This window comes from Genypterus blacodes, unplaced genomic scaffold, assembly GCF_046128005.1.
Source record: "Genypterus blacodes isolate CSIRO-AG114 ecotype Tasmania unplaced genomic scaffold, CSIRO-AGI_Gbla_v1 ptg000041l_1, whole genome shotgun sequence".
Lineage (NCBI taxonomy): Eukaryota > Metazoa > Chordata > Actinopteri > Ophidiiformes > Ophidiidae > Genypterus > Genypterus blacodes.
Genome location: NW_027466854.1, coordinates 256,244 through 272,363, shown reverse-complemented (window position 1 = coordinate 272,363; position 16,120 = coordinate 256,244). Strand labels below are relative to the sequence as shown.

At 42.1% G+C, this 16,120-nt stretch overlaps 1 protein-coding gene across 2 annotated transcripts in view; it reads left to right on the top strand.

The window, feature by feature from the left end:
* The window catches only part of gabrg3 (gamma-aminobutyric acid type A receptor subunit gamma3), a 28,500-nt gene that overhangs the window by 2,483 nt on the left and 9,897 nt on the right, over positions 1-16,120 (top strand). For both annotated transcript variants that reach the window (XM_076148624.1, XM_076148626.1), the window contains one exon: positions 6,605-6,672. In XM_076148624.1, coding sequence (XP_076004739.1) covers positions 6,605-6,672 — 68 coding nt within the window. The remainder of the gene's footprint in view (positions 1-6,604; positions 6,673-16,120) is intronic.

Here is a 16,120-nt window from a genome sequence, read left to right as displayed (position 1 = left end):
GTCTACATGTGAAACACTGACCTCTACAGGCAGATCAATGCATGGAGCCCATTGTGCTAGATACTAAATGTTGAACTTTATGATTCTTAAAGTGCACTTGAAGTCACACCTATAACATGGTACCGATTCAAACCATGCATGAAACTACAAGAGACCATGGCAGAGCAAAGAGATCAGAGTCAGACTCAGCTGCACGCAACTACAACATGAATGTTCAGGAGCTTCTTTAATGACCCAAACACACAAGTCACAGTAGGAAAGGAGCGACACAAAAAATACAGAGAAACACATCAAGATACAAACAAGAACAATGCTGCAGAGGACAAAGGAAGAACAGGCCGGTGTGTGTATATACACACTAATGAGGGCAGGAGGTTCAGGTGTGTGAAGGGGGAGAGGAGCTCAATGATTGGGTGAGTGTCAAGTGAAGGCAGGTGCAGAGAAGGAGAGCCAAGAGGGAACACACACGGGAACACACACACACACAAGGGAGCAAGAACACCAGAGCAACACACAGGATCATGACAACTTCACAATAAAAGCGTTCAGGTGTTAGAATGATGGAGCAGGCAGACGCTGCTGGAGGACTTTGGACCTGTTGTTGTATTGGTCTGATATTTGCTCTTATTTAATGAGGTTTCACTGTTCAGACTGATTCATTTCTGCAGTAACTGCTAACAGAATAAATGAATAATGGTATCAGAAACCCTGTAGTTTTCCCATAAACTCATATTTGATTGCAATCACTCAAGATAACGGCAATTTGAGTATGAAACCACACTGTTAAATAAATCTTCATATAGCTTCATGGAGTTTATTTCCACTGACAAACCAGATGGCAGATTGATAGATATGATCACGAGGCTGTCACATATCTGTCTCTGCTACACTGAGTCATTGATTTAAATATTTCCTGAATTAGTTACAAATAAAAGAACACAGATTCCAACATAAGGGACCGCTTGTTTCACCAAGTCTCATATTTTAACATGCATTTAATTTATGTTAACCCTCAAGGGCTCAGTACTTAAGGGGTCATCAACCATATCATCCTTTATCTCATAGCAAACTGTATACAAATATCTTTCCTATCACTGCTGGACACCATAAAGCCGTTCTTCTTTGTTTCTGTCTTCTTCCTAGACAGCAGATCCATTGTTGTCTGAGGGTTTGGCCTGGAGCTCCTGTAAATCAATCTGTAGAGCCTGAACACCAGCGTATCCATCTAATACTGAACAGCCTGACTGATCCTCAAACCACTCTGATAGATTCTCACAATGCCTTCATGTAGTTCTGACCAAAGCTGAAAACTCTACAAATAAACTTCTTAAACCCCAGGGGTAGGAATCTTATATCCGTGCATCTTAAGCGAGTGCAGAGGATGGATGTTGTGATATCGTGACTTGATCTACTGATGAACTGATGCTCTGGATATCTAGGAATTCATTTACTCCTCATACCAGCTGCAAGCAGACGTGTTGTGGGAAAGACAGATAAGAGGAAAAAGTGTTTAAACTCCTCTGTGCATTTTGTTTTCACGAGTCAAATATGGGCGTTGGTCCTGTGCTCTTGTTGTGCTTAGTGGAGTCACGGTGTCACACTCTGTCCTCGCTCCTCCCTCTCAGCTAATGTCCCATTCATCATGGCAGGACTCTGCTCCACTTCAACCCTGAGAGATTAGCTAATGTCTCCATGGACGTGTTCGTCTTCCGTAATGACAAATAAATCTCACGCGCTGTTCCGTCTCCCTCTCCGCCTCACTGGAGGGTTTTATGAAAGTCTCCGTGCCGTCGCATGCTTCTTATTTTATTATTTTACCGTCTTTCAATCTGCTTTCAAGTTTCAAAGTCTGAGGAGGCCAAAGTCACAGCCTCGGAACCCAACAGGCTGAACCACGGGAGATATCTGTTGTGTCGCCAATGTGCTGCTCAGTTAATCTACAACCACAGCATGGACCGATTGATTCATGTCTGCTGTTGCTTGGACTCAAACTGGTGTCATGTCTGCATCATCTTACAGGACTTGCTCAGGCACAGATCATCAAGCAGCTATATTTAGTAGATGGCCGTTCCAAATTGGCCTGATGGCTGCACCGATACATCACACACACCCGTCAACTAATATGTAGTTCATGTTACTGTATGTGTTTCACAGCAGGCAGGTGCAGATTACCGGCCTGCAGCATAGCGGCTCTGTTATGGAAGCGCTAACATAGAGGAGTTTCATTGAAGTAATTTAAAGCTGCGCAACTCGGCTCGGTGTCTGTTACAGCCAAACCTTTTGTCTCTAACTCAAAGCTGTGGAACCACATGTGATACGGCTCGTGCTGCTCTCTTCTCTGTTTGGATGTAAATGTGGATCCTGCCAGTCTCTATTCTTCCTGCTCAGCCATGTGCAGCTACAAACAGCGGACATGTGCAGGCTAAGCCATTTGTCACAATAAAGTGGATACAGAAATGTAATATAGCTCCTTATTCAAAGATACACAAGCTTAAGACTGGTGTGTGTGTGTGTGTGTGTCAGAAGATGTAGATGCTGTCATCATATTGCTTCCATACTCTCCTCAGTGTGTGATGACGCTGGCAGCACAGCAGGACCTGCAGGGATGTAAGGTTCCTGCTTACAGTCTGGGATTAGCATGCTGTGAAGTCCAGCACACACACCTGGGATCGGGCCTTTTCTTTATGTTCCCATTTCTTTTTGTAATTCTCTCTACAGTCACAAGGTGGTAGGTTGTTCAAATTCATTTTAGTGGATACAGATCTTTAGGTGGAGCGCTGCAACCCGACGCTCTACAGTGGAACACTAGTTAGCAAGTTTTCTCCATTTCCTTCCCATTGTTTTCCTCTCACAAATCAAAGACGTTCTGTTTAAGTGCAGTTTAGACTTTATGATGTTTATGTTGTTGAAAGTCTATAGTGTGATATTATAGTGTTTCTGTGTTGAACATTTGGTGCCAAAACTTTATGTTCACAGTGTAAGGTTCCACCTCCAGGCCTACACAGGTCACACAGATCCACCTGCTTCTGCTGTGGTCTGAAGCATCTGGATAGTAGCTGTGATGTTCCAAGACAGAGGAGATGAGCTTTTATGTCTGCAACAACATTGAGTTTGAGTTTTGTTCTTTTACTCAAGTTAGAAATAGCAAACTTGCAGTAAGTGTGGCAGTCTGCTAACTACACTGTTTGCTTATTAATTTTACCTTTAGCCACATTTGTAATCTAAATTGAATGAAAACATTTCTCATCCCCAGCCTTGTGTCTAATGAGCCACTTTAACAGAACCGGCCCACCAATGGGATCAAAGCACTAATGAGCTTCTCTCTCTTTTCTTCTTCTACAATATGAGGAATCCACCTTTAATCATCTGACTCAGCAGGTTAGCACCAAAGTGTCGCATTACTTCAGTGAATCATTTGAATTATTAGGATATCAATGATCATAGCCGTAAACAAGAGGCCAGAGCTGCTGCAAAGTGTTTGTTGGTGTTATTAGGGTGAAGTCCTGATAACATATGACCTCATTATTATCAGAGAATCTGCGCATCTGCTCTTGAAAGTGACCTGGCGATTATTGATCTGTATTCATTAAAGAATCCATTTGGTTGCACCGCGAGGCCGTCTGCATATTAATGCTCTCTGCCCGAGGAAGAGAGGGAGAGGAAGAGAGGGAGAGAGGGAGGCAGAGGAGCACTGTGGTCAGAGCCAACCAGTGAGGCTGATCGTCTCCAATTTGTTTCTTGTCATGGTAGCTGCTCTGCAGGTCAGAGGACTTCCTGTTGCAGGCTTCCACAGTGTTACCTGACAGCTCACACACAAAGGGCCTTTGACTTGATCACAGGTGCATCTGTGTCACTGCCAGAGGGCCGTTTGTTTGTTTGTTTGTCCTTCTGTTGGCAGCGTATCCTAAAATGTGATGATTTAAATTGAATGTTGTACGTTAATGGAGCTCGAGTCCAACATGATCTGATCAGATTTGGAGGCAATCAGAAACATTGGGTGACAGCACTGCATTGTCAACGGTTTGGTCTATTACTTGAAAACTATGATAAGAATTGCAATGAAGAGAATCAAACATGTTTATCCTCTGATGGATCAACAGGTGCAAATTAGCCCAGATCTAGGTATTGATCCACATCTGGTAGATTAAAATAAAAGCTTGGACAAAACTATGGCATCACTTTACATTAATAAACCTGCAACTCGCACCATTTATACTTTTTGACATATTTTCAACATTACAGACAAAGATCCAGAAGATAGATGTACAATTAGTTTGTATGAAGTGGGTCCCATCCTCCCTCATCTGCTGGTAAAATGGCTTGAATAATTAGATGATCAAAACAGTTTTATGCACAGAAATGCACCCAGAAAAATGAATTTATATTCCGTGGTTCATCCAGCAGATGTATGTAATTTGCCTAACAAGTGTTGTGAACACACTCCTTTTGAAATCAGCCTCAGCAGGGGATCGCTTGAAGTGTTTTCAAGTGTGCCGTCTGTCTGCACGTGAGCAGAAGCCTCATACTGAGACTGGCAGGTGGAAACATTCTTATGTGGATTTAATTGGCCGAGACGTGAAGCCAAAGGCAGGTAATGTGAGATGATTGAGGAGCTCTTTGCTATGAAAATGCAGAGCGTTCGTGTCCCAGCTGTCACTTAGCCATTTTAACTGATTGGGCTCTGAATGACGTCGTACATTCAGCATGAAATTCTTTGTGGAGCTGTTGTCCTGACAGGAAGTTGGAGAGCAGCAGAGCACGTTCCACCAGCAGCAGAGATGAAGGCTGAAGGACGCATTGCAACGCAGAGGCTGCTGACATTTGTAGGTGTAATTATGCAGTCTTATCTCAGGCACTTTGAGAAGCTGGCCGGTTTGGGTTTATCTGATCTTACAGGGGTAGGAAACATTTGCATGCAGACCCAGACCTCTCCTCAGACCCAGACCTCTCCTCAGACCCAGACCTCCCCTGTGACCCAGACCTCTCCTCAGACCCGCTGATGTGAACTTCCTCCATCAATGTCCCCTTATGAATATTTACACCCAAAGACAGGATGCATTAAACTCTCCCACAGGGGCCGGTTCACTATCTTGTACTCGAATCGGCTGGAGGCCAATTTAGTCAAATGTTTATTGTTTGACCTTTGTTTTGTGTGAGAATGTGATGCCAGGAAGTCTTGTGGCTTCTGACATTAAAGGAAAATATAGGTTCATAGATATAGGCAATACAGCAGCATGGACCTTTTCTTTCTAGATGTAAACATGCTCATGTGCCCCTGGTTGTGTGTTATCCTGTAAGTCTGTGTCCACTTTGGTGCTGTAGTTAAAGAGTGATCGATGCTGTTTAGGTTATAGACTACATTTAGGCTTGTCAGTGTCGTCTTGGTGCAGGTAGTTCTTGGCTCAAGCCCCCACATCAATGCCCACACCAGTGCTCAGGGGGCTTTGTTCCACTCACAGTGAAAGTACAGGCGATTCACACTGATCAATACATTTGTTACCAACAAAGGAGCGACTCCGACTCTTTGCCTCAGTGAGCTCGGCTGTAACATTTTGTTTTCCACAGAGATGTCACTTTGTCACGTGTGCTTAACGTTCTTAAGGTAGTTTAATCACTTAAGTCAGAATGAAATTAAAATAATGTCAGATTTAATTCCACAATCATTCCAGCCCCATGCGTTCTCTTTGGGCGTCTCACTTCAGCTTTTTAAAGTGTTTCTTGTCACTGTTTGTTCTTCATCATCTTCTATGTGATCATTCCACATATCTGCTTCCATGCAGTGTGGAAAGGGTTTAACGCTCAAAGTTATGAAATGCTACAGTAAACAATGCATTACAAATCTGTACCAACTCAAACATTCAGCTGTGTTGATGTCAGCACCCTGAATGATCCAGCAGGTCTTATTATCTGGGAGGGTTTAGCTACCTAAACCCTGTTTAGCACACGGTCACCACATGGACAGAAGAGAATATTATTGGCTCAACTCTGCATGTGTGTGTGCGTGTGCGAATCGTTGCTTTATTTCCTGAATAGCATGTCAGATTACATATATAGATAAAATGATATTGTGTCCAGGGGATGGAGAGGATAACTGTTATTTATTAGAAAATTTGTTAATCAGCTAGTGTTCCACAACCAAACCAACCCATGATTACATGTCTTCAGACTGAACCTAACCCATATTAGAGGTTTCTGAGTGCAGTGGGGGATCTAAGGTGCTTTGTGTTGATGTCTCTTAGTTTGAATTGCACATTTGTCTCCATATAGAAAATTCACAGTAAGAAGCCCAGACTAAACTATGTTCCTTTCTCTCTAATGGTGCAGACAAATCATTTTTCGAAGCTTAGATACATCTTTGGTCCATTCAAAACAACTGAGGTGCTTTATGACAGCAATTACTCTGATGAGGACAAATGTGTGATCGTTACTAAGAGCTGCCGGCCTCTTACGGTGGTTAAACCCAGCAGCTGTCCTCTCCTCTGAATCCTCAACAACGCAGCCTAATTGATCAGACTTCTCTTTGCCCGTCTTTGATTTGAAAGGGACACAGGTACGGTGCCACAGCTGAGACAGGATGTGTAATGTGTTTGTCTTTCTTTCACAGTGAAGCCGACTGTCATAGATGTTGACATATTCGTGAACAGCATTGGACCGGTGTCATCAATAAACATGGTAAGTCACATGTTTTCTGCACATGTGTGATTTCTCTCTTTACAATTCAAGTAGCCCTATCACATGCTGCTATTTTCTCAACTCATCAATTATCAAGTGATGTGGTGTCGTTGTTGTAATCACAATAGTCCATAACCAAATCTATAAATTGTCCAACAAAGGAGGAGACACTAAACCAAAACATGTCACTCTCTGGATCCATCAGGTCAGATCAGATCACTAATACGGCTCATTAAGATAAGATAAGATAAAAGTTTATTATCCCGAAGGAAATTTCTGTGCAACAGTTACAGTACAGGGGAGAATGAAACAAAAGAATCACCTCTAGTGCAAAAGAACCTGCAAGAATGCATGCAAGATAACAAAAGTACACACAATAGGGGAACAAAGTACAACAAAGTACATCGTACATAAAGAGTACATGGGGTACAAAGTGCAGAAGGTGCATCTGGCTGGGAAAGTGAGAGTATTTACAATATAAACAACTTGTACAGCATACATGTGTGGTAAAAAAAGTGAACGTTTGAATATTACAGGTGTTTCTGTCTGTCATTAAGTCATCTCCGTTTATAAACACAGTAATCCAAAGTGACAGAGTGCTCAAGCCAGAACCAGGCTGTTAAATTAACCAAAATGTGAAAACTTCAGTTTCTCCTCAGCAGATTTTACATCTTGCTGACATATTGAATTTCAGTTTAAGCTCCCTTGATTTTTTGCTTGGATGGACGACTCACAGTTATCAGATGTGGGTGTAGAATATAGACTTCCTGAAAATGCTCAGCTCCAGCAGAAGGTGCAGGCAAATGATGTCTTTTGGAAGTATGACTTTATATTCCATTTGAAATCTGAGCTCACAGGAGTTTATGAGGCTTTCGTTTGAAGCCTTCACTTTCACGCTCGGGGATTGAGGGGAAGAGCGATAAGTCCAAGTGAAAATAGTTGCAGATCAGATGGAGATGAAGAGGCTTAGGATGGATATGGAGGAAGGAAAGGAGTAAGACAGTAACTTAAAAGGAAACGACGAGAGATGTGGGAAACTGTAAGAATTCCTCTGCGAGTGGCAAGAGAGTTTAGGATAGTTATAGTTAAGTGTATCGGCAGAATGTTGAATGAAGGGAGAGTTGTGGGTTCAGGAGGGAATACTGAGAGTCTCCACGCTCAGATGTCTCCAGGTGAGAGGTAGACAGTGAATTAATGCCAAGTTAGAAGTGTCTGAGCTGTGTGTTATCATGGGACCTTCTGACTCTTCTCATCAAGATCACGTCTGCTGCTCCTCAGGTCTGTGGTACTACACAGGTGATCCTTATGATGGGGTCGATAAAAGGTCACCCTAAAATGTTTTGTTGTCCAGCACTGTGTCACAGATGCCACAGAGTCAGGAGATTGGCATGCAGACTGCAGGAATGTCCTCTAGATCTGTCATCTTGGAGTCATGAGTGTTCATTTCTCCACCATAAGCCACCTGCAGCATCATTTCAGAGATTTTGGAAGTTCATCCCACAGCCAAATTGGAAAGCTGGTCTGTGTGCTCACTGCCCTCACCGCAGTCTTGATTTGTCTGCAGTTCAGTATCACAATCCCTATTGAAGGAGAGTGTGAGAATATTCCACAGGCTACAATCAATAACTGGATCAATTCAATGCGAAGAAGAAGTGTTGCATTGCATGAAGCAAATGGTGGTCAAACTAAATATCAGTACTCTTAATGGGGAACCTGTGACTAACAAATGCGTGTATCCTCAATCTCCTGCCTGATAGATTGTATGTATGTTGACCTATTTACATATATTACCTTTGAACACAATAACATCTTGAATATTCTCAAGTGTTTTGTTCTATCTGTTGTTGAACTGAATGAGATGTGGAGTCTCTGGATGAAGTGACCTGAAGAGGCACTCACTGTACATACATGATGTGGGCCTTCATGAGGAGCTCTTTGAAATGATGCCGTGCAATTGATAGATGCTACTGTGTATCCAAACACAGGAGGTCAATTTGAAGCAATCACTCACAATCATGCACTCATTGGATCGCAACTATTATTCTAAAGTCATCTGAATTTGCTTCACGTCTACCCAGAATGTCTTAGTCTTTCTCAAATCTCTGCTTAGGGACACAAAAACCAGAAGAAGCTGAATTCACAGGAGTGTGTATTAGTCTGAGGCTACGAAGCAATGAAGTTGCATTTGGGAACAGATGAACAAGTCAGGCGTTGTTTTGTGTGTGTGTGTGTGGATGTACTGTGGATTGAAGTGATGTGAAAAGACACTTAGTGTGTTCATGGTGCTTCCTTCATTCTGAGCCCTTTGAAAGCATGTAGTGCAGGAGCGACTGTATAGAGGCAAGGCAAGTTTATTTATATAGAACATTTCAGCAGCAAGGCAATTCAAAGTGCTTTACGATAAAATATCAAAGGCCTCGGGAAAAGAAAAGGACACTTGAAAGAAAATGAAATCAAGCTAAAACAGGTAAAAAAAAATAAGGTTTGAGTTAAATGAAGTTACAGTGCAGTGAAGGAGATGGGTGAATATTTGGTTCAATTAAAGTCTTCAGCCTTGATTGAGGAGAGGAGGAGGAGTTCATGCTTTCATTCAGGGCTGCCAGGTCCAACAACACCGTTTATGTCCAAAACACTTGATAATTCACAAACAATCACAAGTTTTGCAAATATAAAAAGTGATTCAAACTAACCTGAACCTGTAGCCCGAGTGAAAGCCTTCTTAAAATGCATTTGTGGAATTAGAAACCCATTTCCATCGTCATTGTCAGATGATCTGTAGGCCTCATGAAGCCTTTAAGGCCCAGATAACTCACTTTGAAACATGTAGGAACATTACATTACACATCAGTTGTTTGGGCCCAACTCCTCTCAGTTGGATCACTTCCTGTATGTCTGATGTGTGGTGAATCTGTGCAGCCCAGGTCAGAGGTCAGAGAGTTTGCAGGACAGCGTTGTATGAAGCAAAGACTCCTACCAGAACTCGGACCTGGTTCTTCCATCAGCATGATGGCTGTGTTACCTTATGACAGCACAGGAATGTGTGAGGTTGCTACAGCGCCCTGCAATGGAGACACCAGGCATGACAGGCTTTTTCAAATACCTTTTAATAAATGTACCTGAACCCTACACACCATTGTATCAGTTTTGGAGCATGAGCAGCCGCAGCAGCCACTGCAACACACATGGACCCAACGCAAACCAAGACTCAAGAAGCTCTTGTGTTTAGGAAATAAACCCAGATAGAGTTTGACACAGCAGTGTGTGTGCATGTGCACCATCAGCAGCATTTAGTTCCTACCTGTTGCTGTCATCTCGTTGTTGGATCAGGAGAATTTAATTCTTACCTTTAGCTGTCCTCTTGTTGGGGGATCAGGAGTGTTTGCCTCTCTTTTGTAGCTGTCTCCTTGTTGGGAGAAACCAACTCAGTGATTTCCAGGTGAATCATATTGAGCCGGGTTAAGCCATGACTGATTGGGTGCGGGGAGGACATGTTTAATCTGGAAGAGGTTTAGTCTCTTTGTCGGCTCATACTGACCAACTGTGACAAACTACAACAAAATGATTCAAAAGTCAGAGTTGCAATTTATACACATTCAACATGCTGGCTCATAAGATTAGACATCAGATTTGAAAAGTGACACGTTAACATTATTAGCTTTATCTTCTTTTTTAAAACACACAAGTTTAGCCAGGTTCGTTTTAAATAAAGCCTATAACACAAATCAATCTCATCAATCTCACAGTCTCAGCTCTATAGATTCACACAACCAATGGTTCTCAACCTGGCTCATAGCCCAAAGACACCAAAGAAACCCCTGCAAAAACAGAACTTACAGGGAAAAGGGAAGAAGGAGAGAGAGAGAGAGAGAGAGAGAGAGAGAGAGAGAGAGTAAATAGGCTGACTGATCACTCTGCTGCACTACAGAGTCTGTGTTTATTTCCTGTAAGAACACACCGTCTGTCCTGTAGTATTCTCTTTTACAAATCTAAAAGTGTTTTGGTCAGTATGTCTCAGCAGAACAGTAGTGGGACTCTCAGCATCTGCTCAGTGCTGCATATTTGGTGCTGCTCCATGGAGCACTGAGGCGTCGCTCTCCTGTCTGACAGCTCAGTCTAAACCACACTGCTGTCACTGGAGGATCAGTTGACATGCTTGAATTGCTTTCACCTACATTTTCTGTTGAGTGAATGCAATAGAAAAATGTGTCTCTCTGTCTGTCTCTCTGGCTGTCTCTCCGTCTGTCTGTCTCTTTGGATGGATCATCATTCTATGCACATTATAACAAACTACGGGCTGGATTTAGTTTCTGCCCCGTCTGCCTGAGCCGGAGTATCCAGCAGTGAACATCAGTGATTGATTCCACAAACAAGAACAAGGACAAACACTCATGTTGACTTTATGTTGCTTTCAGTCTTCTTCTGCCTTTCTGTTCTTACATCTATTCAGCCATCAGTCACTGTAAATGACGAGGGAACACAGAAACATGACACACATCACACTCTCGTCTGTCTAATTTGTCCACAGCAGTCAGAGCATTGAAGGAATGTATGTTTAGTGTATGTATGGATGTTGAAATCACAACTGAGATCTCAAACTGCTGTGGTCTTGTCTAAGTGTTTGTATGAAAATAGATCTATAATAACCACCAGGTGAAACTCTCTAAAAGTGTCCAGATGCTGAGAAAACATTGATTAATAGCAGCCGAAAAAAGTGCTTGTCCAATGTAGGAGGTCAGAACAGCTCTGAGTTTGCAGTTTATTGAATCTGCCATGGAGGTGCTGAGCCTGATAAATGACTTCAGACGTCAAAGCCTGTCAGAAGGAAACAAGTCCTCCCCATCGTCAATATCTCTGTGTGTGTGTGTGTGTGTGTGTGTGTGCGTGTGTGTGTGTGTGTGTGTGTGTGGAGACGAGCTGCACCAGTTCTGTTCCAGTCTCATTAAGGGAAATCAAATTCTGCACCACAAAAGAAACTACAGAGGTGCCAAAGCCTCATCTGTATTCAGTCCCTGTGCAACACTAAAGCTTCTATTTAGGCCAGTTTGTTTCAGCAACTTTTATTTCAAGGCATACTTCACAGTTCAGTTCAGCTTTACAGTTAAACCAACACGGCAAACTCAATATCTGATTGGTTAAAGAAAGGGAAAATCCACAACATCGTCCCCGTTTGCTTCAACAGCAGAGCTGAGCAAGGATTCCTACTTTCCATTCTGCATAATTTAGATAAAACATTACCCAGTTTAACTCTGATCTTTGTCAACTAAAGAGAAAAGTAAAGTGCAGTAAATCTCTGCTCTGTTTGGATAGTTTTGGCTTTATTGGCTGGTGGGGTTGAGAATATTACAATAATACAAGATAAGACAGAAACGTGTCATATGAAGGCCTATGATCATTATGTTATGATACAAATGGACAGAAATAAGCCAAGCATAAAACCGAGCTATTGTCTTAGTGTTATAATGATGATGACTCAGTCCAGGCGCCTCACACTTCTCCTCAACAATGAGTTATGCATGAATGAAGATTCTTTTCTGTGTAAATTGAAACATTTAAACCAGCAGTTTTGATTGTTAACACATGAACGTCTATTTGATTCATCTGTCACTGAAGGCTGCAACTATATGACAGCAAGTTCTGTGTTAGTCTTTAACATTCAGCGGTGTGGAAAAGAAGCAGGTGAAAAACAAACTGTATCTGTGTGTATGTGTACCGATGTGCAATATTGCTGAACAGGCAGGAAAACAGGGCAGTATTTTAAGAGAACCCAACCTCAGCAGCAGCAGCAGAGGCGCACCTGTCAGAGCCTCACGGGAGCCGGAGGGGTTGGATGATAAACAAACTATTCTGTCCTTTTATTCAAATGCATAAATTCTGGGATTTTTCTGTGTGTGTGTGTGTGTGTGTGTGTGTGTGTGTGTGTGTGTGTGTGTGTGTGTGTGTGTGTGTGTGTGTGAACAGCTGGTTTACTGCTCTGAATAGTTTAGGATGAAGTTAAAACCGTGCAGCAGCATCATCAAAAGCAAATATGTTGCCCTGGTGATCGTACTATAGAAAACCTCCACCCTGTATTTGTGTGCTAATTTGAAAGCTTTTTATTTATGAAATGCTTTTTTTTTTACCATTTTGCTTTGGGTGTTTGTTAAGGATGATAACCTTGCAACATATCAGCACAAAGAGGGAAGTTTGCTTTGTGTTTAGTGGCTGAAGCCAAGTTGCCTTATAGATGTAGAAGAGAAAGAGAATAAATAAAGAAATCTATTAAACATGACCCGGCCATAGGAATGATGATAATGTTGAACATCAGACTTTGGGCCCTTATTTGTTTTAGAGCGGTTTGTCTCTTGTTTTGGGTTTTAGAGGCCCTGAGCATCAATCAGCCTGCGCCCCTGTTTTCCTCTGGGAAACTATTTAATGAATGACTCATTCTAAACAAAGCATGAGTAATAAAGTTATTAAAGTTGGAGAATTCAGCTTCTGTCACAGTAAAGTTTCTATTTCTGTGTGTCTGTGAATCCAACAACAATCTCTTTAATCCAGTCCTGCAAAGACTAAAGGCTGCTCCAGTCCACTCTGCTGGTCTGTATCATACACATACACACACACACACACACACACACAGAGAACACAGTGTTCATGCAGAAACACACTTCATCTTCCAGCACAATATGAATTTACAATCTTTCAAAAATAGTTTGTCACCTGTTTCTCTAAATAAGAACTAAATCCTCAATCATTATTTGCATCATGTAAACGCTTGATAACACAAAGGTGAGGAGGTTTGTCTGAGTTAGAGGAAGATTCCGAGCTTGTTTTCACTTAATAAGTGCAGGAGGTGCATCTGATTTATTCATCTTTCTGGGTGGAAGATTTGTATAATGAAGTCATCAGCATGAGAATCTTATAATGAGGCTCTTGGTAATGCCACTGACAGAACACATCTCAGTGGAATATGAATAAGCTGCTGGTGTTGTTCAGTCAGCACACAATGAGCTGAAGAAGTGTTGCTTTCCTCTTTCATGACTGTTTTTAACTCGTCGTGACGCCACTGAAGCTTTTGAGACAAACTGCATCCGGCCTGTAAGATGAAAGTTGATTGTGTGATTTCATTTCTATCAGACCAGGAGAAATGACTCGACCGTTTTCCAGCATGTTTGGCTTCATTGCCAGTGAGAGAATGCAGAAATGCACCTTGCATCTTCCCAATAAGCATCCTCTCATCTGAAACCCCACCTTCAGTCTCTTCCCCTTCTTTTTCTACTGAATGGCAGTTCACATCATCACAGTGAGTTGTTCTGTAATTCTTGCGTGAGGTTTCTGGAGTATCAGTTTCAGACATTGATCATCTCCTCCCAGGGGAAAGGTTTGATGATTTAGTCTGTGAGCGCTCAGTAGTGTGAAGTGTTTGCACCACAGCGAGTTTATTGTGTAATCTGAGCGACTGAATGATTTGGGGAATTCTGGAGGCCTGGAGTCTGAGCTTGGAAACAGAGGCACTAATATACGAGTGAGTGAGGAAGCACAGCTGTAGGAGATTCTATAAGCTACACCTCCCACACAGCATTAATACCTTACTTAACTGAGACATTTTGCATTGTGACTCTGCTGCATGAGTCATTTCCATCATGTGCCACTCCTGGTTGAGGCCTGCAATGTGACTGGCTGAGATGTGATTAATCAAGCAGCTTTCAATTTACATTCTACCCGAACAAAAACCTTTTCACGCGTCACACCGCGCACACGCCAAGCCAGTGAACATAACAAGTGTGCTTCCATGTGTCCTTGTTGTCCTTGCACACCTGACCTTCCTGCTCGCTGGTCCTGATTGCATCATTATAATCCAGCCCCATGTTTGATTCCTCAGATGCTTCCTCGGTCTGAGTGAATGACTCGGGTTTCAATCATCATCCATCCCTCTTTAATTGCAATTTCCCCGAAATGACAGACTGTTCACCATAATGAGTCACAAAGGTGGTTTTTGACATCTTTGATTACCCTTCTGCCAGTTATGTAGAGTGCTCAGCGGGGGAGCTATAATTAATCATTTCAAGTAAGGTAGAGGCTGAAGAAATGGATGCTTTTTCTGATTTTGTGGTAAATAGCCAAAGTTTTTGAGGAGCTTCAAAACTCCTGTGGCTCCCCCTGAGTGATTCTGTCTCACTTTATAAATACATCTGCACTTACTTTACATTAAGAACATTATGAAACGACCCCCGATGTGAAGCAAGGGAATGAACCGTCCAAAGTCAGGGCCTTAGCAGAGAGCACTTTGTTTTTAAAGCCTACTATCTAAAGCCTACTACCTCCTTTGTGAGTCTCTACAACCCTGTTATTTCCTGCATGTGGTAGCAGTTTGCAATTATGCCACCTTTGGTAATTACCACAGCTGAGAAGTGGAGGAAAACAATCACAGCAGCGTCATCGTCATTATCCGCTGATCTCAGGCCACAATCACCAGCTGAAGATGGACTGCTGGTGAATTTAGATTCATCTGCAATCAAACCACTAAAGATACTTCACCATCTTTGCTCTGAAGTTTGTTCTTGAAGAAAGAGAATCCATTACATTACTAATACTTACAGTACACTTAAAGTACACTTGCTATGCTTTGTTACTCTTTGATTATTATTATTAATGATCTAGTAACCTTGTCACATGTCCTTGTAGGTTTTTTACATAGTTGAGAAAATTAAATAGTTTACTTTGTACTTTGTAATTAAGATATAAAAAAGTGTAGATAGGAAAGAATCCCAGCTGACCTTCACTGAGCCCCCCAGTGTAAACACACACACACACACACACACACACATACATGAGACCCTCTCCTCTAACAGCTTCTGTGCTCAGCCCAGTTTGCTTTCTGGCTTGTGTGGTTTGCCAGCAGGCCACATCAAAAACCCTCCAATGGGAGAAGAGCAGCACAAAGCACAAAGCAGAAGATATTGTTTCTGGTTGATTACATCTTTTTCATCAATAAAAGCCTTTTTCAGATTGCCAATTTGCCTGTTTGTGGTTGAAATAAATGGATGGAATTTTGAATAGTTGATTAAAAAAAAACCCTCCCCCAATATTCAATGTCACCCAGACTCCAGTAGTAGTTGGACCAAAGCAGACAGCAGCACACACACAGCGTTTCCCTCCTTTATTGTTCTGTGATTAGATTCTACACAGTCCTTATCAAACTACAATGAAGATGAAATAGCTTCAAAACTTGTTCTTGTCCTTTTACCCTTTTAACAAATAGTGTGAATTATACATTATTACGGAAGCCTCTGCAAAGTTAAGCTTGGCTCGTTTTTAACAAGAAGTCAAGCAAGAAATGAGTGGATGAGGAGGAGAGAGGAGAGATTTGAAAACAGAGGTGTTTGGCGTGACGTTGGGTTAAAGAAACACTTCATACGCTGTAACTGTTTGAGTTAAACGGATGTTACATGCACGGCCTAGTAGCCCA